This window comes from Megascapheus bottae, chromosome 1 (assembly GCF_031878675.1).
Source record: "Megascapheus bottae isolate mThoBot1 chromosome 1, mThoBot2.hap1, whole genome shotgun sequence".
NCBI lineage: Eukaryota > Metazoa > Chordata > Mammalia > Rodentia > Geomyidae > Megascapheus > Megascapheus bottae.
The window spans coordinates 56,212,505-56,239,417 of NC_143509.1; the positions used below are offsets into that span (position 1 = coordinate 56,212,505).

The window sequence follows — 26,913 nt, forward strand, 5'->3', positions numbered from 1 at the left end:
TCCATTTTCTCATATTCCATTTCTAGCTGGCTACTCTATGCCTGATAAACCCATTCATATGCATGAAAACTGTCGTTATTCGCCCATCTGTATTGTTTATGCTGTGAAGACAGGAAGACACCAAAACACCTCTCTGTGTGCCCACATACAACAAAACCCTGGTGTCCTGAGCATTGTATTTGTCCTAGAAGATGCATCTTTGGTGCTAACCCTCCAGCATGCCCCACCCCGCCCATCCTAAGGTACACATAGGTGACTGGCCCTTCACTGAGGCCTGAGGAAGGCAGGTCCTTAGGTTTCGTTCATCCTTAGACTTAGCCCATGGAAACATCCAAAATTATCTGGGATTCTCCAGGTGTGATAGGGCCTACAGAACTTTGCCAAATGCCATCAGGCAAGCCCTTTACAAATAGAAGGCAGCAGGCTGTGGAAAGCCCTCTGCATGAATAAACCAAACCCTCACCTCCCTCACTTGCTCACTGATGCTTGAAATTGCTTTAAAGAGAGACAACAGCTTGCATCTCATATACAGACATCTTGAGGGCTCTGGGTGAAGATGCTTAGTGATTCAGATGAATGCACACTACAGTAGGAATGGGCTGAAAAGACTGGATATGCCATGGGTACCTTAAAAACAGGTATGATGTGACAAAGGATGCAGCATAATACAATAGGGTTTTTCTTGCCTACTTGGGAGTTTAAAAAAGAGCCATGTTGAAATCAGAAGACCTGCAGTCCGTTTGGGCTCTGCTACCAGCAATTTGACACAGTCAAGTTTCTCTTCAATTTTGAGCCTGTTTTTGTTTATAAAGTGAAGGCAATATCTTCCTTTAGAGTTAACTATGAGATTTTGATATTATGTTGGTAAAAATATCTTAGCCCTGCAACCACAGACTAAAGGGCGACTCCCCCTTCTTTCTCTGCATCCCCAGGCATCTCTAGCTCTGTGCTTTCCACTCTTAATTTCATTCCCTTTCTTAGCATGTGGGCTGTGGATGTGGGAGCCTGGCTGGGATCCTGCACTTGCAAGTTAGTAAACGCCCCGTGGCCAGCCTTTCCAGCTATAAAAACGGAGAAAACAGTGCTCACCACCTCGGTGACAGTAAGGATGAAATGGGCTATAATTAATATTTGAGATTAATTTTTGAAGTATACTTAGAAGCCATTCTCTCTCTCTCTCTCTCTCTCTCTCTCTCTCTCTCTCTCTCTCTCTCTCTCTCTCTCTCTCTCTCTCTCTCTCTCACACACACACACACACACACACACACACACACACACACACACACACATACCCCAAACCACTACTATTCCCATTCCTAAGGGCTTTGTCTCACCATTATCCACAAGAACACAGATCACTTCCCTCTGAGTCTTGAACTCAACACAAGCCTACTATTTATTGTTACACAGTCCTTCCCCGGCCACCTTGGACTCCAAATCCCCCCACCCCCTACCCTCACCACGTTCCTGATCCTGCCAAGCCTTCTAGACCTTCAGCCAGCAGCAAAGCCCCCAAGAGTTCGCACCGTCCCAGCCGCGCCAGGAGGGCCCGGCACTGGGGGTGCAGACTCTGTGTGGGTGTGTGGGTGCCAGAGATTAGGGGAGGCTCTGTGACGTCACCTGGTATCTTGGGTGTCTAGGTGAACAGCCCACTCACGTTGCCAGGTGAAGGCGTAGTGCCCAACAAAGCCGGGTTGTGCCCTGCTCTAGTCCCTTCAGGCCAGCGCCGCCCGTGCTGCCCAGGTCTCGCTGCTCTCACTCTCTGCCAAGGCTGCCAGGCCCTGGAGCTCTCCTCACACCTCCTGCCTGAGGCCAGGCGCGAGGGGTGGCCAGAACCCAGATAGCTCTTTTGGGAGCCAGCCTGAGGTACAGTCGAGAGGGGAAGTGGAGGTAGGGCTGGGATTGAGTGGGGGTTGAGGGGAACAGCCTTACTTGGTGGGTCGACCTGGAGTCTGAACCCTTCCTTGCTCACAGAAGTAGGGGAAGGCACAGTGATCCTTGGGGAGTGGGGGGGTGTTTTCTGGCCAAGTTGTATACTTAATACCCAGAGGCACTGTCTGATGTCTCATCTCCCGAGGATAGTGGCTACAATAGAATCTGAAAGTAGAGCCCGCATCTCAGTACCGCCAAACTTCTGCGTTGCTGTAAGAACTCCTTCGGTGGGACTGCTGGAACGACCAGTACATTACAGACTGATACCGTCCCTTCATGTTTACCAAACTCTACTGACCCCTAAGTTCCAGGCACTGAGCAAAACCTGAGCCTTCCTGATCTACAGTTTACAGTCTATTATGGGAGACATGTGCTATTCAAAGAATTGTACAAATTATGTTCAGTTAAAGTGCAACCAAGAGGGAGCAATGGAACTGGCAGGGAGGTGAAGGAGGGAGCTCTAGGAGAATTAACCTGAGAAATGCAGGGAGCACTTCTAATCAGGAGCCACCCAGGTGGCGCTGGCTTAGGCCTAGCATCCAGAAACAGAAATTGGTTGGATCATGGTTCCAAGCAAGCCAGGGCAAAGAAGTTTATGAGCCTCCCCCCACCTCCAAAAAAAAGGAAAAAAGCTTGGCATGATGGGTTACTCCTGCCACCCAAGCTACTATGGAAAGCATAAATAGGATGATCATGATCCAGGCTGCCAACCCTGCCTCTTATTTTTAAAAAAAGAGCAAGCAAAGGGGCTGGAGGTATGTACAAATGGTACAGTAGTACCTACCTAGCAAAAGTAAATTCCTCAATTCAAATATCACTGCAAAAAAAAAATGTTTTTAATCACAGGTGCCATACACACTGCCTCCTATTCCAAGCTCAAACAAGGCTATGCAGACTCTTGGTCTTTGGTTCTGAGTTTACATAAAAACTAACTCTGAGATTCTGGTGGAGTCTTTCATTCATGTAACTGGAGAGTCTCATTTCTATAACTGAAGCCCTAGTTAGCCTACACTAATAAAACCCAAGGAGAAATTCCAGAAACAACTCCACAGTTGATATTTGATAAGAGCTATGTTCTTTAGCATTTAGCAAGAATGTGTGGGCCCGCTGTTTCCAATAGGGAGGCATGTGGGTTTCACTTAACCGGAAATGTATGGCATTATAAGTGTTGGAGGTGAGCCCTAGGCTGCATAATGAAGAAGGTCTGCCATAGCAAGAGCTTTAAGAATGGAAAAGAACTTTAAAAAAAATGTTGGAATGCTAAGATGTAATATATCTTTCCTCCAAATCTGATGTGAACAAATGGCCTAAACAGCCCAAAGGTAGAAAAGTTGAATATGAATACTTCTCCAATCCATGGAATTTATGCATTCCAAGACTTTGTGACTCAAGAGTGCATGGAACTCCTGAAATTAAGTGACAATAGAAGAATTTGAGCTTACTCTCCTTTGGTATTCTCCAAAGAATTCTACAAAGGTACTACTACCGGGATCCAGTCAACCAGGCTAGAACATAAGAGACTCACTCATCCTTCTCTCCTACTGTTTACCAAGATCTGCAAACCTATTTCTTATACCCTCCTATTTTAACTACCTTCCTGAGCAATGAAGCTCAGGTGTGGTCACCCGAAGTATTACCATGTTTCCCTGACCATGTTTTCCTTCCAAACCACTCTCTTCAGCCACACAGCTCAATTAATGTATTTCAGACCCCAACGAAACCATTATCTAGTAATTGTGAGTGTGTGTGTGTGTGTGTGTGTGCTCGCACGCGCGCGTGTACATGCATGCGTGCGCGAGCAGTGTGTGCGTGTGCTGCTGCTGGGGCTTGAACTCGAGGCCTTACCAACTTGGCTTGACTTTTTCAATCATGGCTTGGATTCTCATACTTGAGCTATGCCTCCACGTCTGGCTTTTTTTTCTGGTTAATTGGAGAAAAGAGCCTCTACCCTGCTTGGCTTCCAATCATAGGTGTCCGATCTCAATGTCCTCAGTGGTTAAGATTATGGGTGTGAACTACTGTCAATCAGGACATCTATTAACTTTAACAAGGTTCAATAGATCGATTTTTTTAACAATAATGGAACTGGAATAATGCAGAATTGTAAGAATGATAAATACAAGGAACAGTCACTACCCTTGAGAAATAGATTAACCCCAGAAGAGACCTCTTTTGAGAGGTGTGTGTTGCACAGAGTGTGATACAGCTCATTGGAGGGCAGAGAAATTTCTGTGGTGCGGTACAGGCAAAATCTAGTCACTGTGAAGCCAGAGAAACCATTTACAAGATGCTGATTCACCAGCAACAGCAACACTGCTACACAGCTTCTCAAGAAGAGCTCCAGGGTGTATTTATTAGTTAGCTTTATAACATTATAATGAAATGCTTAAGGGAATTAACTTATCAAAAGGTTTATTTGGGGCATATCGTTCTGGAGGTTCCAGATAAAAGCTTTGGGAATCAGATGACAGTAACACATCATGACTAGAATGTGTAACAAACCAAAGTGTTCATCTCAAGAACCATGTTGCAAGCAAGACAAAAGGATGAGGCCAAAGTTCTACTTATCAGGCTGGGTGGTGCGAGGGAGGAGGGAGGCCACATGATCTAAGAATTTTCTACTCATCAAACCTTCTGCTACTTCCAGTAGCACCCCTGAGTACCAAGTCTTTAACGCACAGACTTTATGAGACACTCATTTAAATCATAGCACAGAGGAAGCTTTTAGCCACTGGGTACTGAGGGCCTGCACTATGGCACTCAGGCACTTAAGAGAAGGAGAACTGTATGAACCAGCTGCCACAGAAGCTGTGTGCTGCAGGATCCAGCACCAGAGAAGTTGTAGGGCCCCTGGCATCCAGAAAGATGACATCTTTCTTCCTCTAGTGTTTCCCAAGGCCCCGGACAGGCAAAGCTTCACATTGTGATATCTGACAAAGAAGTACTCAGAGGACCCAGTTCTATCTTTTATGAGAAAATGCAGGATAATTTGGGGCTGAGAAGCAATAGATTGATATCTGGCTCATCATGGTAATAGCAAAAGCTGACTTTATAGCCAGACATGGTGATGCACACATTTACACTCTAATAAACCTCCATCCTCAGGGGTTAAAACAGAAGGATTATGAGTTTGAAGCCAGACCCAGTTACCTAGTGCATTTGAAGCTTTCTGGTCCACCAAGTAAAATCCTGCCTCAAAAAGGAAAAAAATCATTTAAAACATTTTATTAGCATATATGACTTGTACAAAGCATTGGTGGGGGAGCATTAATGTAACATTTCTATGCATGCAAGCGATGTGTCCTTGTCTGCTTAGTCACTTTCCTTATCATTCTCCCTTCCCTTTCAGCAGGTTTTGTTGTTCTATTTTCATAATTACACATGGAGTGAATCCTACCCAACCCTTCCACTCACCCTCCCACTAGTACTCAACCCACCGCCTGCTAAGCTTGTTTTACTTTTGTTATTCATTTTGAAATTTTCAAAAAGAAAGTTTATGATTGTGATTCTAGTGCCTAAATCCTCTAGATGCTTCTTGCTGTCTTCAAGGTAAAGTTCAGTAGCCTAAGATTATGAGGCCTGTTGTATTTGGATGTTGGTCTGTATTTCTGGCTTTAGACTCAACAACTTGTCCCTCATTCACTCTAGAATTCTGTAACTGCACTTTCCAGGTCAATCTGTACTGATACCTCCACATCTCTAATTTCTCTTGGCCACATGGACATTCCTCCTTATTCTCATAGTTAACAGAGGCTTATTGAATACTTTGTTCATGAGACTCTTCTGAAGACTGGTGATATGGCAATGAACCAAACAGGATCCAGTATCACCACACTTCGGAAAACATTTTCTATCTTCTCCTCTCTCTAGATAAGCTAGATATCTAAGAGCGTCTTCTATTCTCCTATATATCTAGTGCAGACTTAACACTCATCAGACCCTATTTTAATCACTGATTTTTCCCTTCAATACCTTTCATTAGCTTGTGAGCTCATGAATTCCTGGTGTATGACTTATTTGTTTCTGCATTCCAGCATGATACACAATTCCAATCAAACACAAAGTACTATTGGATTAATGATTTTTACCAAAATTGCGTAATTAGTCAAAGATAGGCCTAAGGTCAGAATCCTAGTCTCCTGCCTGACAGCCAGAGTGCTTCACTAAATCTTCATCTACCCTTTGGATATTTGACTTCTTGCTATGAAAGACAGCAGCCCTGTGCCTTTTGTTAGAAAGAACCGATGTCATGTTAAATGTCATCAAGAATAGTAATGGAAACAGAGAAACAACCCTGAGCTTGTATTGAAAACTATGAGAGTCCTTGTTTGTGTACTTTGGATCTGAATCATAGGAATGTTATCATTAAACCAGAGTCTAGGGAGAACAGTGAAAGTATGAAAATAGCCTGTGATATTTGATATTTCACTCCAAAGATAAAGACTTTTCATATACCTATAAAGACAAGGTCAAGGTGACCTCCAGGTATGTTCACCAAATCTCCAAAGTGTGTAATGTGACATTCTGTAAACAAGCTTGGAAAGTATGGAACTTAATGTGAACATGAGAGAAATATGACTAAGTTAGCATCAGTCAAAACAGGTACCTGTTCAATGAAATAATAGCTATGTGGAAACTGTAACCTACAACTAAGAGGTGGTTCAAGTAGGATACATAGCAAATTTGAGAAGTTTGCTATTAGCAGAGCCAAAATCCACTACTGAGAATAAGGACAAGGTCAAGTAGAACTGTTCTTCACAATATTGCTGTTGGCTTGAATATGGAATTGGCCCAGGATAGGAAAAGATCCATACTTTTGTGAAAATGAAGCTGGAAGTGCAGAATTAATATGAATAAGACAAATTGCAGATATCTTAAAGGTCAGACAGCCATAAAAAAGAAAGAAATGAATAGCCACTAAATATTTTTTTCTTGTTTCCATTTCCTGGAGTTCATTTGCCTCTAAAGATTTTTGAGAGTGATGTGACAACATGAGTGGTTAAAATGTCTTATTGGCAAAACTGAGACTTTTTGCCCAGGCATTGGAAATTTTAATATTCATATCTACCTACCTATAGGTTGTTGTAAGAACTAAGCAAGAGAATGAATAAGGAAGCTCTGCTATTTTTCTCCAGTCCTGGGACTTGAACTCAGGGCCTGAGGACTGAAAAGGGCCTGGCTCAGTGGTAGAACATCTGTCCAGCAAACCTAAGGGTCTGAGTTTAAACTTTAGCACCACCAAAATAAAAGCAAATGGAAGAGGAGGAGGAGGAGGAGGGGGAGGAGGAGGAGGAGAAGGGGGGAGGAGGAGGAGGAGGGGGAGGAGGAGGAAAAGGAGGAGGAGGAGGAGGAGGAGGAGGAGGAGGAGGAGGAGGAGGAGGAGGAAAGAAGAAAAAGAGGGACAGATGGTCTTGATGGAAGAAGACAAGGAACCATGAAGATGACAAAAATACTTTCTGGAAATGGAAAGAGTTAGAAAAAATCATATTAAGTGAAGTAAGACAGACTCAAAGGAACATAGGCTCAATGGTTTCCCTCATTTCTCATAACCAGTAGAAACCTTGGGCTCTCCTAACAGATTAACAATAGAGCAAAACCTAGATATATAAGGCCATATAGTATGATGCTAAATGAAAGGACCTCCAGGGGATATAGAAACAAAAGCCATATAATGAGTGATGGTTGACCTTTTGCTGTCCCTTGGTAATCTCATATTATAGTATTCTACCTTGCTATCTGATATATTGCATATATGCTTATTTGATTATTTGAAATAGGATAGGGAAGGGGGAAAATAAGATGAGGGCCAGGGGTGGGGGGAGGGAAATGGGGACCAAGACATGAAAAAGGATATCAAAGTTTGTGAAGTAATACACCTTCTATCTGGTGAACATAATGTAACCCTTCTAATAATTACAATAAAAATATATGAAAAATACTTTCTGGAAAATGTAAAAGGATAAATGTCATAGTGTTGTTGTTCTTAGATCTTAAACAGGACAAGAAGAGTCTTAGTCATAGAGGAAAAAATACAGGATCAAAGAGATCTTGAGGGCCTGGAGTTTAACCTAGTGGAAGAGTGTTTGCCTAGCATGCATGAAGACCTGGGTTCTATTCTTCAATACCACATACACAGAAAAAGTGGTGCTGTGGCTCAAGAGGTAGAGCTGGGCTGACAAAGGCAGGGGAGGGAGAGAGAGAGGGAGAGGCTGGGGCGGGGAGCTTGAGCTTAGAATCCTGTGACAGTGCTAATTCATTCTTAGGTTGAAATCAATCTGGTAAGAAATAACTTCATGTATTGAGAATAGTGTGGCTAATGGTTGGGTGAGAAGCAGTCTGGGATTAAGTTACAGAATTAAGTCTTGTTCAGGAACTTGTCAATGGAAAATCTGGAAGGAAGTAACTAGATAGTAAAAGAAATACGTTGTTACTGTTTTAAGAAATAACAGCAAAGAGCCAGGCTTAAAAAATAAGCTGGGTTAAAAAGTGGTTAAGCCTAATTTGATATTAACCAGTTAGATATAATAAGTTTAGAGAGCCAGCATATCCTACTTAAATGTTGAGTACAAGAAGTAGGCTTATCATACTAAGGCTTGGGGGGGTTGGGGGGGGAGTTTGTCAGTCATGGGGCTTGAACGTCAGGGCTGGAAGCTTTCCAGAACATTTTTTGCTCAAGGCTAGTACTCTACCACTTTGAGCAACAGCACTCACTATTTCTGGTTGTCTGGTGGTTAATTGAGATAAGAGTCTCTGAACTTTCCTGCCCAGGGTGTCATTGAACCTGGACTCTCAGACCTCAGTCTCCTGAGTAGTTAAGAATATAGGTGTGAGCCACTGCAGGCACCTTCAAGTTTATCTCAAAATGGCCATCTCAAAATTTCTTAATGCTTTTGTGCTTAGAACATTAAAAATCTCATTGCCTTATCAATTTCAGCAAGTAACTTCAGTTCTTACAGGGAAATCCTGGTTATATATAAAGTAATGCAAAATCATGTTTTACAAAGCTGCTTTCAGTAAGGGAGTTTTTGCCAAGATGTTCCTTGTTTTCTCTCCTGGTTCCTGTTTTCTTTAGAAAGTACTAGGCATCTTTTTGGCCAATTGTGAACTTTATTCCCTTGCAATCAAAAGAAGTTTATCGGGGCTGGGAGTTTGGCCTAGTGGTAGAGTGCTTGCCTAGCATGCACAAAGACCTGGGTTCAATTCCTCAGTACCACATACATAGAAAAAAGCCGGAAGTGGTGCTGAGGCTCAAGTGGTAGAGCTCTAGAGCTCAAGCCCAGATTGGCAAAAAACAAAAACAAAAACAAACCAAAAGAAGTTGATCTACATTGCTAATTTGTCTCTCACTTTCTTCCTGGCTTCTAATCAATACTTTAGTTGAGTGACGGAAACTAGAATTAGAAGCTAATTGTTCCTTCAACAACTACTATTATTTTATTGTTTACTTTATAACAAAAATTTAAAATTATATAAATCTCAGTTGTTTCCAGAAGTCAATTTAAATAACCACCAGAATCTCTTCTATAACATCTTAAAACACCAAAACAAAATTACAAGTTTTTAAGTAGAAGTTCCTTATAATTGATTTTGGAACAGAATTCCTCTTGCCTTTTTCCAGTCAGAGGACATATACAAAAAACTTCCAAAACACACTGGGCTGAGATGTCAAAGATGTGGATGATTTATACGGGCCATAAGGGGAAAAAATCTAATGCATTCTTATTCTTATGGTTTTTTCAAGTATGGAAAAGCATAGAGATATTGAATGATTAATTTGAGTCAAAATTTCAAAAACACATTTTCCTTTAAAAGAGATATCAAACTTATAGCTTATTATGAGTTTGGTTATACCCAATAGTTTTATTTTGTTTAGTTTATTTTCAAGACTGAAGTCTAAACTCAGGGCCTCACACTGACTGAGCCAGTATTGCATCACTCCAGCACAAGATTTTGATGTTGTTTTTGCAAGTCCTGGGCTTGAACTCAGAGCCTGATTACTGTCCTTGAACTTTCTCAAGGCTAGAGCTCTACCATTTGAGCCACAGCACCACTTCCATCTGTTTTCTATGTATGTTGTACCGATGAATCAAATCCAGGTCTTTGTTCATGCTAGGCAAGTACTCCCTGGCCTTCAGCACAAGTTTTGTGTTGAAATTTCAGATTACTTTTTTTTATATAAAATTTTATCCAACTGTGGAAAGACATGTTTTTCCCACTCTCATTGAGAAACCCTTCTCATGACTAACTAGAATTTGTATAAATTGACTTCACTTTTCTTTCATTGAAATGTTCATGGTAATATAAAACATTTACAATATGACAAGAATTTTCAAGTAATAAAACATTAATTTTTTTTAATTTAGTCTTTAGTGTGTTGCATGTTCTTCTCCAATTCTTATTCAGGCAGGCCACCGAAAGATGCTGGATAAGGTGGGGATGGAGGTCATGTTTATTCACAGCTCTGTGTCCAGGGACTCATCACTAACAGTAACAACAGCTGTTACTTTGCTCTGATTCCAGCATCAGAGAAAGAAAAGGAGGGAGAGAGGGAGGCAGGGAAGAAGGGAAGGAAGAAGAGAAGAGAGGGAAGGAGAGAAAGGAGGGAAGGAGAGAAGGGAGGAAGGGAGGAGAGAAGGGAAGGAACGAAGGAAGGATGGATGGAAAAAAGGGAGGGAGGGAGGGAGGGAGGGAGGGAGAGGGGAGGACAGAAAGAAAAGTCCAAAAGTTTTTTTAAAAACATAAATTAAGTCATTACTGGGGAATATAAATTGTCTTATTGGTGCTGATCATAAAAACAATTACATTGGGAAAAAGTAATGTAAAAAATACAAGCAAATTAAAGGAAAAGGTATTTGCAACATGTATGCTCAAGTATTATCACTAATATATTGTTGAAACAATCATCAGACTTCTTCTGGGCTGGTTTGATTGGGCTTGTAGGGAGAGCTCTCTACAAGCATCTTCTGGTGGCAAAAACCTTCAGCATAAAAACAATAATTGCTGAAATCTGGAAGCTTATGGGTTGTGCCAAACAGTATCTAAATATAATTTTAAATGTTGTACATTGGTGAATAGTTGTAAAATGATAGTAAATTTTGTGTCACTATGAATTGCAGACAAATCTACTGAGACTCTTATCTCCAATTAACCAACCAAAAATTCAGAAGTGGAGGTATGGTTCAAGTGGTAGAGTGCCAACCTTGAGGGGGGAAAACTGGATAAGACCTTGAGTTCAAGTCATAGCTGTGGCAAAACCACAACAAAACACAAACAGCATTACTTAATCTTATTTGTACATAGAATTATATACCATCTGTAAGTTGTCATATTTTTTTTCATACTTCTTGGAACTTTTCACATGACAAAGTTCATTCTCTTACAATTAGAGTATACAGCAACACACAGAAAGAGAGCTGTTTAATGATTATTTTTCTTTGGAAAGGATTTATAAAGTCAATTTTGTGACAACTCTTATCCAGTTAATAAGAGATAGAGTGGCATGGAGCTGGGAATTTGGCCTAGTGGTAGAGTGCTTGCCCAGGATGCACAAAGACCTGAATTCCATTCCTCAGTACCACATATACAGAAAAAGCCAGAAGTGGTGCTGTGGCTCAAGTGGTAGAGCTCTGGCCTTGAGGAAAGCCCAAGGACAGTGCCCAGGCCCTGAGTTCAAGCTCCAGGACTGACAAAAAAAGACATGGAGTAACACTGGAACAGTGTTCATAACACAGCATTGCCTAAATAAGCTACTCTTTTAAGCCCCAACTTTTATTTATACAAACACACATACTTAGACTGATAAAATTCCAGAAGAAGTAATCCAAGATTTTGGGGTGGTATGACTAGGAAGTATTTTTGTTTTCTTATGTTGATTTCTACTTTTTAAAATACTGTGTGTTTTCTTAAGGTCAGAATTATTTACAACAACAAAAAAAAGGGGAATAGTAATATATGTTTCAGAATTGACCTGTCAGGCGGTTTGAATATATTTTCCCCCAAATAATAAGTGTCAAACAAGGACTGGGAGGGAAACCTTCTGTTCAGGACTGTTGTCATCTTAGAAGTCAAGGACTCCCATTTTTTTCTTATGTTTTCTCTACACATAGGTCAAGCAATCAATGCCTCAGACAGACAAGCAAATATGCATCCCGCCCGAGCTGCCCGAGCTGCTGAAGCAGTTTACCAAAGCTGCCATCCGGACCCAGCCTCAGGATCTTATCCAATGGGCGGCCGAGTATGTGTTCCTTCACTTCCAGGCTCCTGGGAGGGCAGGGGTGAGGAGATGGGGGCTCATGGAAAACTGAGAGGTCTTCATAGCTCTGATGAAACTGAGCCAGGGTGACATGACCTTCCCTAAGTGAGCTAGACTGAGCAAGACACCAGGGCAGTAGGCCAAGTGGCATGGGCTAGGGTAGGTTAAGATGTCACATCAGCACACAGCTACCTACCACTCAATCCCTGAGTACTGGTGGGAGACAGCAGCTACTCCAGGTTTAAAGTTACACACCTCATTCTCCCATCTCACCGCCAGAGGGCAGCAGTGCACCTGGAGGGCGGCCACAGGGCAGCACTTGAGACCCAGCAAGCTGGCTTGCTGCCTTAATGAGACACCTTCCTTCAAGGCTGTGAAAACTCTTACTTTCCTCTGACCAAACACACTTCATTTCTTGCCTTTGGGAAAACAAATTATTATTTTCCTCAGTGTTTCTTTGAACATAAAGATGTCCAGTCACGTGGAACCCTGGACAAGGAGGACAAGTAAGGAGGTCAGGCCTGGAGAAGCTGCATGTCTCCAGCATGACTCTGCTTCCCAAAGACCCACCCCCCCACAGGCTGCTCAATCCATGGGCTTGCACATCAGCTGCAGTAGTGATACACAGAAAGCTCCTCTGTTAATGAAATTGCTCCTTAGACAAACTAGCGACTTAAAACTGGGTAACCATGCTTGGCACAGGAGTTGGAAGCTGAATAGACCTCCCTCCTGGACTTTTTGGGGATGTTTTTACAGTTGGCCTTTTAGCTCTTAGAAGTGTTTCAAGAAGCCGGGGAGGAAGGGAGGAGGCTGAGGGAGAGGTAACCTCAGCCTCTGCAGTATGAGTAAGGAGAAGGTGTTAACACTTTTCAGAAGACACAAAATGCCATTGCAGTAAGGGTTTACAGTCTCTAGATCAAGGCTCTAGTGCTTTTGTGCTGTGCCAGAAAAACAACCAGACAAACAACAGCCACCAACCCTGTTCCAAATGGAAGGTAAGCTATAGTGCTATGGGTGGGGGGGAAGGCATAAGTGTAGTTGCTTTACCTAATCATGAATCCTGTGCAGTTTTCCATTCTAAATTTTATATATTACCTCTACAATTGGACTTTAACATCAGAAGATTAATTTCTTTTGGCACATTCAGACAGACTTTGTTTTATACTAGATGATAGTTTACAGTTCTGTTTTATTGTTCTTGTGCTACTGCATTATAGTAAGAAAGATGGCATTTCTTCATATTGTCCTTGACATTTATGGAAGAAAACATTCCATTATTGTAGCTTGCTTGCACCATATTGTATGATGTGCTATAAATTTTTCAGACATCCATGAAAGATCAGTTTGTACTTTTAACTACAATGAAAAAGAGCGTGACTTAAGAACACTCACCAGCATATTGAGACATCAAAAGCACTTATCGGATTGTTTTATGTGACTTACAAACTTGTGGCATTTCAGAGAACAAAACTCCACAAGTATATCCAAGACAAAAATGTGTATTGAATTCATTGCAAGCAAGAGTGTGTGTGTGTGTGTGTGTGTGTGTGTGTGTGTGTATAGAGAGAGAGAGAAATCACCTGCCAGGCATCAGCAGGATGTAGACCTATTCTTCAAGTAAATATATGTGACATCAGAAATTTACTATTATTAATGTCAAGGAATTTTTCTTTGCCACAGGAGCTCAAACGCTCAGGGGATTGAAACCATGACAATAGCTTCAATTTTGTGTTTTCTAACCAATGCTACTAAACAGTCCAAGTATGTTTTGAAAATGCTGAGTGTCTCTTCATCTGGGCAGTCATTTGGTAGAGTGAGGGGGTTATGATGTCCCCATCCCATCCATTGATATCACCCACATCTGTTTACAAAGCCGGAGGCCACACCCTCTTCAGTGATCACACTGCATCTCTCCACCCCAACTGACCTATCTGCAGAGATTTCTCATGCACATTGTCAAAGGTGTCCTTAGATTATTTTCTTCTGCCATCCTTGCTGATTCACTTCCAAGGGGAAACTGGAATATACTGATTTGGTCTGATTGCTTTGTCTTAAGCACTAATTAGTTCTTCTATGAATTTTTATTTTTAAAAACTCCTCCTAGGGGGGCCGGGAGTTTGGCCTAGTGGTTAAAGTGCTTGCCTAGCATGCATGAAGACCCTGGTTCGATTCCTCGGTACCACATGTAGGAAAAAAGCCGGAAGTGGTGCTGAGGCTCAAGTGGTAGAGCTCTAGCCTTGAGAAAGTCCAAGGACAGTGCTCAGGCCCTGAGCTCAAGCCCAGGACTGGCAAAAAAAAAAAAACTCCTCCTATATTCTTTTTTGTTTTGCCAGTCCTGGGCTTGAGCTCAGGGCCTGAGCACTGTCCTTGGACTTTCTCAAGGCTAGATCTCTGCCACTTGAGCCTCGGCACCACTTCTGGCTTTTTTCTATGTATGTGGTACTGAGGAATTGAACCCAGGTCTCCATGCATGCTAGGCAAGCACTCTACCACTAGGCCAAACTCCCAGCCCCTCCTGTATCTTTTTAAACTATTTGGATCTAGGAAAAGCAATGGTGTATATGTGTATATGTCTGTTCAGGGAGAGGTACAAGTTTGTGATTCAGCTGTAGTTACAGATTTTTCAAGACCATTGACCATCCACAAGTCAATTGCTTATGTCCATCCCCATTCCTGCTTCAGGATGCCTCTGCATTTCATGCCAATCCTGAAGTAAAATGGTCGGTCTTGCACATTGTTTTGAAACAACTCATTCCACAAAATGGGGAGCAGGCATGGTTTGCTGAAAAGTTTTGAGGGGAGAGAAAGGTCATATGCATTATATAAAGTTGTTACAAACCTTTGTTGGCTCATCCTCACTCCTGAGCTTTCCTTAATGTCCTGACAGCCCTCAGTCATCTTTGCTGAAGTTCCAGGACTCACTACTTCAAGCCAGGAGCCCCTCCTCACCCCCAAAGCATTTCCACCCCTCCCGTTCTCCTGTAAGTCATTTTAATTCTTTCCCAACTTCTTATCCACCCACTGCCTAATACCAAACACATGCATACATATGTATGTATTTTATTTATAGCTTATGTATGTCTTTCTGCATTTATATGTATCTGTAATATATATATGTGTGTGTGTGTGTGTGTGTGTGTGTGTGTGTGTGTGTGTGTGTGTGTGTATATTGCTTGGGATGGCTGGGGGGAAAAAAGGAAAGAAAACAAAACCTAGCCAGGAAAAGTGCAAGTGTATCCCAAACTTCTGTTGGTTGTTCCTCATACTTAGAGAGGAATAACTTTATCCCCTAAGCATTCTCTGTTCTTTAATTGGAAAGTAACACAATGAGAACTTTTCCCATATGCAAACTAAACTAAACACAGCATCTAATCACTTGACAAATGTTCTTTCAAAAAATGTTCTTTCACAAAAGGGGAAGAGGGGAGGGAATCCTTAAAGCAGCCGGAAGCCACTGAAGTATAGGACAGTCGCCTACCCACAGACTTTGTTCTTGCAGGTATTTTGGGGCCATGTCCCGTGGAGAGATTCCTCCTGTGAGAGAGAGATCTGAGCGAGTTGCTTTGTCCAACTGGGCAGAGCTCACACCTGAGCTCTTAAAGGTGTTGCATTCTCGGGTAAGAGCCCTGGGGGACATCACTGAGGCTGTTGGGGTATGAAGGCCATCTGTCTCTCTGCAATCAGGGAGATAGAGAAATCATTTTAGAAAAGGTTAGAGGATGGGTTGCAGGATACCCAGGGTTTCAGTGAAATGCTATTGTCTTTTTCTCTCCGCCCCCTCCACCCTGCAAAGTATAGTCTGCTGTCTCTCCAGTATGGAGCATCTTCCTGTTGCATCAAGACCCTGAGATGAAGCCAAATGCAGTTCAGGGAGCTGGGGGGAAGATATACTGTAGTTCATGCACTGTAGTTCCCTAGGTAGAGACACAACCTCGCTTCCTGCATCCTTCACCTATACCATCCTAGGAGCTGCCCTGTGAATGGAAGAGTAGGGGCTGGCTTCAGATATGTCAATTCCCAGGAAACATAGATGAGTAGCATCATTCCCTGAATTAGGACAGAGGAGCTTTGGGAATAGTTCAAGACTTGAATTTCTTAACTACCTCAGTTCTATAGGCTTATCATTTTATTAGAATTAGAAGGGGATGGGTGTCTGTAGCTCATATCTGTAATCCTAGCTACTCAGAAGGCTGAGATCTGGGGATCAAGATTTGAAGCCAGTCTGGGCAGCAAAGTCTAATTAACCATTAAAATGTTAGAAGTACAGCAATGGCTCATGTGCAGAGTACCAGGCTTGAACAAAAAATGCTAAGGGACAATGTCCAGGTCCTGAGTTCAAGTCCCAATACGGGCACACACAGACAGAATCAGAGGGCTTGGAAAGCTTCAATGGAACATCTGCACCCTCGCTGAATCATTGGCTTACAACCTGCTCCTCCTCTGATCTACCAAATGTCCCCAGCGCAGAGGACATGGCAGAGTTCTAAAGTTCCTAGGAGAAGGAAACACTAGGTATGCAGCCTAAAACCCTATGGGGTCAGACATACATCTTGCCTCATTCTGAGAAATGGGAGGGTGGACTTGAAGTCTTGTGGAAATAATTCATTCAAGTAAGGAGGCAAAAATAGCAATGTCCCCCCTTTTATCCTACTACTCATCAGTGGTATCAGAAAAGTCTTCTGGTGCCAAGAGTTTGGCCTAGTGGTAGCATGCGCAAAGACCCGGGTTTGATTCCTTGGTACCACATGCATAGAAAACAGCCAGAAGTGGTGCTGAGGCTCAAGTGGTAGAGCTCTAGCTTTGAGAAGGTCCAAGGACAGTGCTCAGGCCCTGAGCTCAAGCACAGGACTGGCAAAATAAAAAGTCTTCTGCCTGCTGCTTCTGTTTCCAGGCCATCTTGTCTGTATTATGTGGAGAGACAAGGACTAAAACTAGACATCATACATGTATCAGTAAAAACAAACAAAACCTAAGCTGTAATATAAGTCAGACACTGGTGGCTCATACCCATAATCTGAGTTCTGAGGATTGAGGTTTGAAGCCAGCCAGAGCAGAAAAGTTTGACAGACTCTTCTCTTAACCAACCAAAAACCGTAAGAGGAAGTATGGATCAAGTGGCAGAGGGCTGGCTTTCGATAGACAATGAGGAAAGACAAGACAAGTAAAAAGGAAGGAAGGAAGGAAGGAAGGAAGGAAGGGGAAAGAAAGAAGGAAGGAGGGAAGTAAGGAAAGACGGAAGAAAAGGAGGAAGGCAGGCAGGAAGGTAGGCAAGAAAGAAAGGGAGAGAGAAAGAAAGGGAGAAAGAAAAAGTATTAAGAAAAGAAAAATAGAAAAAAGTAATAAAAAAGAAAAGAAAAAGCCCTAAGTTCAAGCCCCAGTACCAGCATGGGATACAATAAAATAATCATAATATAAACATATATTTCCCTCATTCATGACATCTGGGCTTAAAAATTATTAAACTATTACTAGACCTTGAGAACACAACTGCCAAACAGGGTCTTCTGGTCTCCCTAATCCCCTCCCACCCTCTGAGCTGGAAAACGTTGGGACATCTTTTGTCTTCTCCACCTTCTGTGCTGTGTCTGTTCCCTGCCTGCAGGTTGCTGGCAGACTCATCATCCATGCAGATGAGCTGGCCCAGATGTGGAAGGTGCTGAATCTTCCAACAGATCTGTTCAACAGTGTGATGAACGTGGGTCGCTTCACGGAAGAGATCGAGTGGCTCAAGTTTTTGGCCCTTGCTTGTAGCTCTCTTGGAGTTGTAAGTTAACTTTTTTTTTAATGCATTTAATTCCTTAGGAGAAAACCTGACTCTAGGCCTGCAAAGGCCATCATATCTGTAGACAGTCAAGAATAAGTCTTCTTCATATCTTCTCCTTTCTGAATTAAGGACATTTCTGTATGCATCGGCTGAAAGTAGGAACTAGAAAGAGAGTGAGAGAATTATCACCAGGTTGTGGGGAGAGTTAAAGTATGGATTTGGCTTATTTCTGAATTTCAATGATTGCCCTCAGATTTATTTAACCTTGAACCCACTCTTTGCTTAATTCCTAGAGATAACCAGGAGCTTGCTTGATTTGAGAATCCAGACACCTAGGAGATATGCCAATAGAAAGTTTTAAAAAGGAGTTCAGCTTTATAGAAAACTGATAAACATAATTGGATACAAAAACAGAGATAATAGAAAAGCAAGAAGACAGATGAAACTATTTCTAGAGTTACAGTCATGACATCACCATGGCTGCAGGATGCTCATACAAATTCATGCCTTTCTCAAATGTATCATATTTGACAACTAGACAACCATTTGTCTGTTTTGAAGAGAAAGCTGCTTATACATATATTTAAAACTTTGATGTGTATTATGTGGACTGCCTCTTGTTAATCACTGTTATAATAACTTATATGAACATAATCAGAAATAGGATTTTTAAACCTCTGAAATTCAAATGAGTTTAATAATTATCGAGGACAAATCATTGCCTCTGTTCAAAGCACAGGATATGAACAGGGAATTTGAATTATTTAGCATATCCAAATATGATCTTCTTTCTTCTTGAATATGCTTGGGACATATATTTGGAATTTTTTGTTTCTGAGTAAATTTAGAAGAAATAGTGTGATCTTAAAGAATTACAGCTTTTCCCATGGGTTCTCCTGCAACCACTATAACCATTTTTAAGAGAAAGAAGAAACTCTGTGGTTATTTTGTTTCATTTTTATATAGCTACATTGTATAATAAATTACTGTCCTCCAAAGAGGAGGAGAATGAACTGTCAGGACTGAGCTTGTTTCTGAGAGGAAAAAAATTTCAAGGTTTCCCCAAAGAGAGAATAAAACACTGGCACATTCCATTAACTTGTCTCCAAGTTATTCATACCACTTTCAGAGATTTTTTTCGATGGAAAAATATGCCTCTTAATTGCATCTGTAGGAAACAGACCCTCAACTACAAAGGGTGATTCAAAACATAAATAGATAGGCTCCAATTCAGGAATTCAGTCTGATGCAGTAACAGAAATGGCCTCCAGGTAAATGCCCCTTTCAGCACTTTCTCTTCTCCAGGTGGCAATTGGGTATTTAGGGAAAGAGAAGATCTAGGTCCTCAACAGAGCCCGTTGAAGGGGGTTCCACATCCTATTGGTTCTCTCTAGAACCTCTGGTTTCCATGCAGTGCTGCTCTGATGGGCCAGATGTGAAAGCCACCACAACTCCCAACAGATTTAACAGGGTGATCAAAGCATGGTGAATGCTCCCCACTGGCTTATCTCTGGTCTCAGTGGTACTGGGCCACACATGTCATCTACTCTCTCGTTTCGGTGGTCCACTTCACAGCTCCTCACCACTTTTGAGGTGTTTGAGATGTTCATGTTATCTGCCTTTTCCTATGACTAACAGTGGCCCAGTGTGATTTTGGAAAGTCAAACTGCCTTCTCCCTGTGCTTAGAATGCTGCACAGCTACTACGTTTATGATATGCTTAGTTTCCCAGGCTGAGGAGGCAAACCGAGAGGTGAGGTGTAGCTTTCTTCTAAAACAGTTTGGATTGAATGTTCCTTGTGGTTCTTTCCATGTGGTCTCTGCTTCTGAGACACCCTCATCCTACCACTGGAGAGATCCAATTCTGAGAGATCCTGAGATAGCTGACTTTCCCCTCCCACTTCCTGGCAAAGAACACCTTTAGGTCAAGTCATCCTGGCTGTCTACTCTGCTTGGGGGAAAAAAAGCCTGCAACCAGTAGGAGAGATGCAGTTTGGCTTACCAAAGTCACACTTGAGGTAACTCTGGGCTATGGGACAAAGAAATAGCCTAGACATCTCAAACTACTCAAAAGCAATGAGGGGCTGTGAAGTTCACCACCAAAGCTAGGGAGCAGATGACAGTATGGCCCAGACTCAGGGGCCATTGAGACCAGAGATAGCCACATTGTTGTCACATTGTTTCTGGGAGCTTGAATATGAGGTTGTTCTATGTCTCCTCCCAATCCGTAACCCCAAAGTGACAATATGAGGAGGTGGGGTCTAGGAGACACGATGAGGTCATGAGGGTAGAAGCCTGCTAAATTCTCGTAAAGGCCTGAGGGAACCTGTTTCCCCCTTCCATTGAGAGGACACAGCAAGGGGGCACTACCATTTACGAAGAAAAGGCTCCTGGCCAGCCTCTTAGTCTACTGGTACTATGCTCCTAGATTTCCCAACCTCCAGAACTCTGTGAGCAATAAATTTCTACTTATAAATTATTGAGTCTATGATATTTTGTTCTAACATCCCCAAACAAACTAATAGAGACAATGTATCAATATTTACTGAAGGCCTTGCTTCTAGTTCAATCCATATGTCTTTAAAGACAAGCCCAGGGATTCCTTCCTCCTTTATAAGCAAGATCTTTTGACTTCTAGAAAAGCCCTTTGCTTCTTGTAGAAGAGCCTCGTTGCAGTAATAAAAGCATTTGTTTCTGGGCTCGAGCCTCCTGGCCGAAGCGTGTAGTTTCAACGTTTCGGCAGACAGACCTGTGATCATCTCTCCCGTCAACATTTCATTCTCCAGGCTCTTGCCACCTTCTTTCCCCCTGAAATTAGTTATAAAACTGGAAAGAGTGTGTACTGGATAACTAATTGTGTTCACTTAAAATATTGAAAACTATTTTGTTAGAAAACATTTTTGCCCTTATTTTCATTGTTAACATTTTTAAATTTTGTATTGTCATTACAAAAGTAATATACACAGGGGTTACACTTTCCTTAGTCAGGTAATGAGTGCATTTCGTTTTAGACAAAGTCTCCACTCCCAGTTTTTCCCTCCCACTCCAACCTAGAAGTTGTAGAGCTTATGTTCAACATAGTATCTAGTGAGAACCACAGGTGCATTTGTTCACTGGTTTATCTCTCCATTTCTCTGCCCCTCTTGCTCTCCCAAAGACAGGTGGATGAATAAACAAGACAAGAAAACAAAAACAGCAACAAAGAAAAGAACCTCTTGTCTCTATTTCCTGGAGTTCATTTTTATAAATATTATTTTATATGATTAGATAGAGGCACATAGGCATTGCATCTTTATGTTCCTCTTCTAAGAGAATCCTCCTTTGGGTTAATGTTTTAATGAGACAGCTCTCCTCCCTTAACCTAGGCTAGCCTAGACCTTATGGTTCTCCTGCCTCATCATTCTGGGTGCTAGGGTTATAAGTATGTACCACTACACCCAGATAACAATTCATTTTGAGCCTCTGTAGCTGAAGGTAGCTGAAGATGAGGCTTGTAAGATGTCAGAAGCTACCTCTGTAAAGTGGATCCTCATCTGACAAAAAAAAATCTAGGGGAAGAAAATGAAGATCAGTTCATTTTAGAGATGTTTGAGTTTATTGAAAGTCCAGATCTAATGTTCCTTACCCACTCATCTCTTTAGTAAATCTTTAAAAAAATATTTCATAATGCTTGCTTTCTTTTTGGGTAATGGTGGGATTTCTAGTCAGGGTCTCATGCTTGTTTGGCAGGTTCTTTATCACATAAGCCATGCCACCAGCTTATCTTTGTAGTCATTGTTTTATAGACAGACTATCACTGCATGCCCTCGCTTGGACTGTGATCCTCCTATTTGAGCTTTCTCTGAGTTGAAGCCCTAGGACTGGCACCCACACAGAAAGATCTTGCTTCCAAATATAATCACATTATCAGAGTCTTGAACTTTTGATCTCAACAAATGAATGGGGCGGTGTGTGGTTGCTCCCATAACAACACCCCAGGAGCGAGGAGAATGGAAGAAAGGAATACAGTTGCAAAGTATTTTGGAGAAGCAGCTTGTAAGTCTCCCAAACCACTCATGTAGTGATTTCATCTCATCCCCCTTTCCTGACAGGTGTGTGCCACCCTCTCATGGCCTCAGTGCCTGTAACTGTGCCCTATATAGTGTTTCATAGTGCTTTCCATGTGAGAACCCCCATGGAATGGCTTGCTATAGACCCTAAATTTCCTTAACTTTGTGTGTTTTATCATTTTTCCCCCCATACCCACCCTTAAAAAAAAAGGGTTGTCAGAAACTGGGACTCAAACTCAGTATCTGACACTTTCACTCACTGGCTGCACTTTCACTCACTCTGCTAATGGAGTCATGACTCCAACCTCTAGTTTATCGTGTGTGTGTGTGCATGCGTGTGCGCGCGCCTGTTCCAGTCCTGAGGTGTGAACCCAGAACTTCAGTGATATCCCTGAGTTATTTAGCACAAGGCTAGTATTCTATCACTTGAACCATAATCTATATTGCACACACATGTGTGCACACGCACACGTGTGTATGTTAAATTGTAGATCAGAGTCTCACAGACTTTCCTGTCTGGACTGGCTTTGAACTGACTGCAATCCTCAGATGTCAGCCTTCTGAGTAGTTAGGATTCTAGATATGAGCCACCAGTAACAGTCTTGGTTTATCATTTGAAAATGACTGCCAAGATTCTATTTCATAAAATAGCAATGCAAAAGGGAAATAAAATTCAAATAACAATAATTATTAACAGATATAAGTAATGTTTAAATTCATTGTCATCAAGATGGGCCAAGTTTACATCTTCATATGCCCTGCATGACACATGAAGCAGCACATTCCCCATAGACACTCACTATGTTCAGGGAGACGGTGACAGCAGCACAGTGATCACCTGTCAGGGAACATGCACTGGCCTCTGGCAGTCATGTGTGGGATGCACAGCTGCTTGTTCAGTCACCAAGCCACACCTAGCTGGCCACTAAGGACTGTTTTCATAGATCCCTGGAGGGTATCTTGCGATCTGTACATTGTCAGTTTCAACAAACCATGAAGAAATGCATGCTGACCTGTCTGCTAATTTAGGGCCAGTTTTCTCCTTTAGCCTATCATTTCACAGCCCTTTCACTGACGAAACTTATGCAAAGGCTTTTGTATTTATGTAAAGATAGGACCAGTCCTGAACACCACTGATGTTCAGGTTTCACTGGAAAGCCTTTGGCTTCTGTAACAATTCTTCCTCCTCTCCTCCCTCCATCCCTCCTACCCTCTCTCCCTTCTCTCTTTCCTTCCTCACTCCCTACTCCTCCCTCTCATTCCTTGCCTGCCTGCCTTCCTTCCTTCCTTCCTTACCTTCCTTAAATTTTTGTTTTGTTTGTTTTTGCTGGTCCTATAGCTTAAACCCAGGTCTTGGATACTGTCAACTTTTTACTCAAGGTTAGTGCTCTACCACTTGAGTCACAGATACCCTTCTTTTTTTTTTTTTGCCAGTCCTGGGCTTGAGCTCAGGGCCTGAGCACTGTCCGTGGACTTTCTCAAGGTTAAAGCTCTACCACTAGAGCCTCAGCACCACTCCTGGCTTTTTCCTATGTATGTGGTACCAAAGAATCAAACCCGGGTCTTCGTGCATGCTAGGCAAGCACTCTACCACTAGGCCAAACTCCCAGCCCTCCCCTTCTTTTTGACAGTTAATTTAAGATAGGAGTCTTGCAAACTTTCTTGCCCAGGCTACCATCCAACCAGATCTTCCGATCTTAGCCTCCTGAGTAGGTAGAATTATATGCATGAGCCACTGGCACCCTTCAAGAATGTGTTTATCTTCATGTTTGGCATTTTCCTACAGTCTGGGACTGTAATTTTCCTTCTCTTTCTCTCTCCCTTCACCTGCTGTAACTTTGCTTGAACTATCTTGCTGGAATATATAGGCTAGATGAATAACCTCAACTCCTTAGAGAGAACAGTAAACATCAGTGGTGTTCAGAATTGGTCCTATCTTTAATAACAAATATGTTTTTCACTGTTCACATTTTTACTGTAATTAATAGAAAGGTTACATTATATTCACCAGATAGAAGGCGCATTACTTCACAAATATTGATACCCCTTCTCAAGTTTTTGTCCCCATTTCCCTCCCCCACCTCTGCCCCTCATCTTGTTTCCCCCCCCCTTCCCTATCCTATTTCAAATAAACAAACATATAGACAATATTCCGGATAACAAGGTAAGATACTGAGACAATATGAGAATAACCAAGGGACAACAAAAGGGATGAGAAATAGCATAGTACATTAAGAGCAATCACACAACAAATAATTTTTATTTCATAGAAATAATCATTTCAAAATAATTTTATAAAATTTTGGGGGGAGGGGTGAGTCATGGGGCTTGAATTCTGGGCTGCGGCACTGTCCCTGAGCTCTTCAGCTCAAGGCTAGTGCTCTACCACTTGAACCACAGCACCACTTCTGGTTTTCTGGTGGTTAGTTGGAGATGAGTCTCACAGACTTTAAAGCCCTGGCTGGCTTTGAACTGCAATCCTCAGATCTCAGCCTCCTAAGTAGCCAGGATTATAGGCTTGAGCCACAGGTGCCAATTCTTTGTTGAGGTAACTCTAGTTAAAGTAATAGCCAAGATATGTAGAAAAAAACTAAAAATACCTAGTAATTTATAAATGTATTTCCTTTTAAGGGAGAGGTGTGGAGGAATAATGAAAAAGACGACATTGATTAAGATGCATTGTTATCATAATCTTATTTGTGGAATTGAAACCCCTTTGTACAACTAGTTAAAAATAAATAAAATATTTTTAAAGATGCATTGTGCTGACAAACTGATATATTGAACTGAAACTCCTTTGTACAACTACCTAATGATCATTTTTAAGGTCTCAAAAATATAATTGATTTGAGCCCCAGGCATCAGTGCTTCATGCCTATAATCCTAGCTACTCAGGTGGTTGAGATCTGAGGATCATAGTTTAAAGTCAGCCTGCACAAAAAAGTCCATGAAACTTATATCTCCAATTTAGCTGTTTAAAAAGCTCCAGAAGTGGAGCTGTGATTCAAGTGGTAGAAAAAAAAACTGAAGTCCTGAGTTCAAGCCTTAGATAAAGAACCAATAAAATAATAATTTATCTCTCTGAGCCGTTCAATAAAGAAAAAAGATACCTCATAGTCAATATTTTTAGAATAAATTAACATTGAGTGTAAAAATTGTACACTTTCTAGAATTTTACATCATTCCTGCTTTATTTTATAAGGACAATGCTTCTGCTTTCTTTTATCTAAACTGATTTCGGGGATCTAGCCTGGAAGAGTGACTTTCTACTTATTTTATCTTATGGTTTTATAGACCATTGCCAAAACTCTCAAGATAGTGTGTGAAGTTTTGTCCTGTGACCATGATGGAGGACCTCCCCGGATTCCTTTCAGTACCTTCCAGTTTCTCTACACATACATTGCAGAAGTGGATGGGGAAATCTCTGCATCCCATGTCAGCAGAATGCTTAACTACATCGAACATGAAGTGTAAGTCAACTTTTAGCAATTTCAGGCAAAAGTTTACTACAGACAAACCCCGACTTACAACTTTTCCAGTTTTACAGTTGTACAAAACCATTATTAGAAATTAAGTTCAGGGCCGGGAGTTTGGCCTAGTGGTTGAGTGCTTGCCAAGCAAGCATGAATGCCTGGATTCGATTCCTTGGTACCACATACATAGAAAAAAGCTGGAGGTGATGCTGTAGCTGAAATGGTAGAGCTTTGGCCTTGAGAAAAGTCCAGGGACAGTGCTCAGGCCCTGAGGTCAAGCCCCATGACTGGCAAAAAAAACCAACAACATAAGTTTAGTAGAAGTTGTTTCCTTTGTGTGCCAGTTACAGGGCTTGAACTCAGAGCCTCGGCATCATCCCTGAGCTTTTTTTTTTTTTTTTTCAAGACTAGCACTCTACCACTTGAGCCACAGCATCATTTCAGCTTTTTCTGAGTAGCTTATTGGTGATACTTCCTGCATAGATTGGCTTTGAACTGTGATCCTTAGATCTCAGCTTCCTGAGTAGCTAGAATTAAAGGTATGAGCGACCAGTGCTGGGCTCCAATTTTTATTCTGATCATTTTCTGTGCCAGTGATATGTAGTTTAACAATCTCTTCAGATGCTATTTAGCAGAGAAGCAGCATTCCTACTCTAAGCTAGGACATTTAGTATATTAGGTATAGGAAATATATTTTCAAGTTGCATATCTGGACATTACCCATTGCTAAATCAAGGAGAATTTTATATGTTTTACTGTTCTAGGAACATTAAAATTGTGAGAAACATGAAATATGAAGAAGAGTAGGCCATCAAGAGTTGAAGAAAATAAAAAGGCCAGGTAATCCCAGATACTTGGGAATCAGAAATCAGAAGAACCACAGTTTGAGACCAGCCTAGGCAAAAAGTGAGATCTCAGTTCAACAAACCGTCTGTGCATGATGAGGCACTCCTGTGAACCTGGTTAGGAAGGATTATAGTTCTAGTGTGGCCAAGACTCTAGTGAGACTCTAGCTGAAAAATAACTTAAAGCAAAACAGGCCTGCAAATATGGCTCAAGCTTGAATTCAAACCCCAGTACTTTGACAAATTAACAAGCAGCAGTAGAACTAATTTGGAATGAGCAAGTTCTTTGCATAATATTTAGCTTAAGATTACTTCTTATCCAAACTAATCTCAGACATTTATTTTCCCAAACAGAATTGGTCCTGATGGTTTGATCAAGGTGAATGACTTTACTCAAAACCCCAGGGTTCGGCTGGAATAAAAACACAGTTTGGGCAATTAAACAGGAAGACAGAGATGATTGTACTTCAGAATGGCTGAAACTGCAAACCATCCAAAGTCAATTTTCTTGTACAACTGGTACCCACTAATAAACAATTAGGCAAATGTAGGAAATCAAAACTGTGTGGAATGAAGATAATAAATTGTTGGACAAGGAA

The 26,913-nt window shown here is 41.6% G+C and overlaps 1 protein-coding gene across 3 annotated transcripts; it reads left to right on the forward strand.

Annotated features, from left to right (window-relative positions):
* Positions 1-1,664: 1,664 nt before the first annotated feature.
* Positions 1,665-26,913, forward strand: Ropn1 (rhophilin associated tail protein 1). Of its 3 annotated transcripts, none has more exons than XM_090345210.1 (6): positions 1,665-1,866; positions 12,039-12,166; positions 15,684-15,801; positions 17,787-17,948; positions 25,291-25,466; positions 26,669-26,913. In XM_090345210.1, the coding sequence occupies exons 2-6, from the start codon at positions 12,051-12,053 to the stop codon at positions 26,733-26,735; spliced, it is 639 nt and encodes a 212-aa protein (XP_090201336.1). In that variant the 5' UTR covers positions 1,665-1,866; positions 12,039-12,050; the 3' UTR covers positions 26,736-26,913. The 3 variants fall into 3 exon arrangements, with proteins under 3 accessions (XP_090201336.1, XP_090201352.1, XP_090201344.1); XM_090345226.1 differs by having other exon boundaries at positions 1,720-1,890; XM_090345218.1 differs by lacking the exon at positions 1,665-1,866 and adding an exon at positions 11,084-11,104.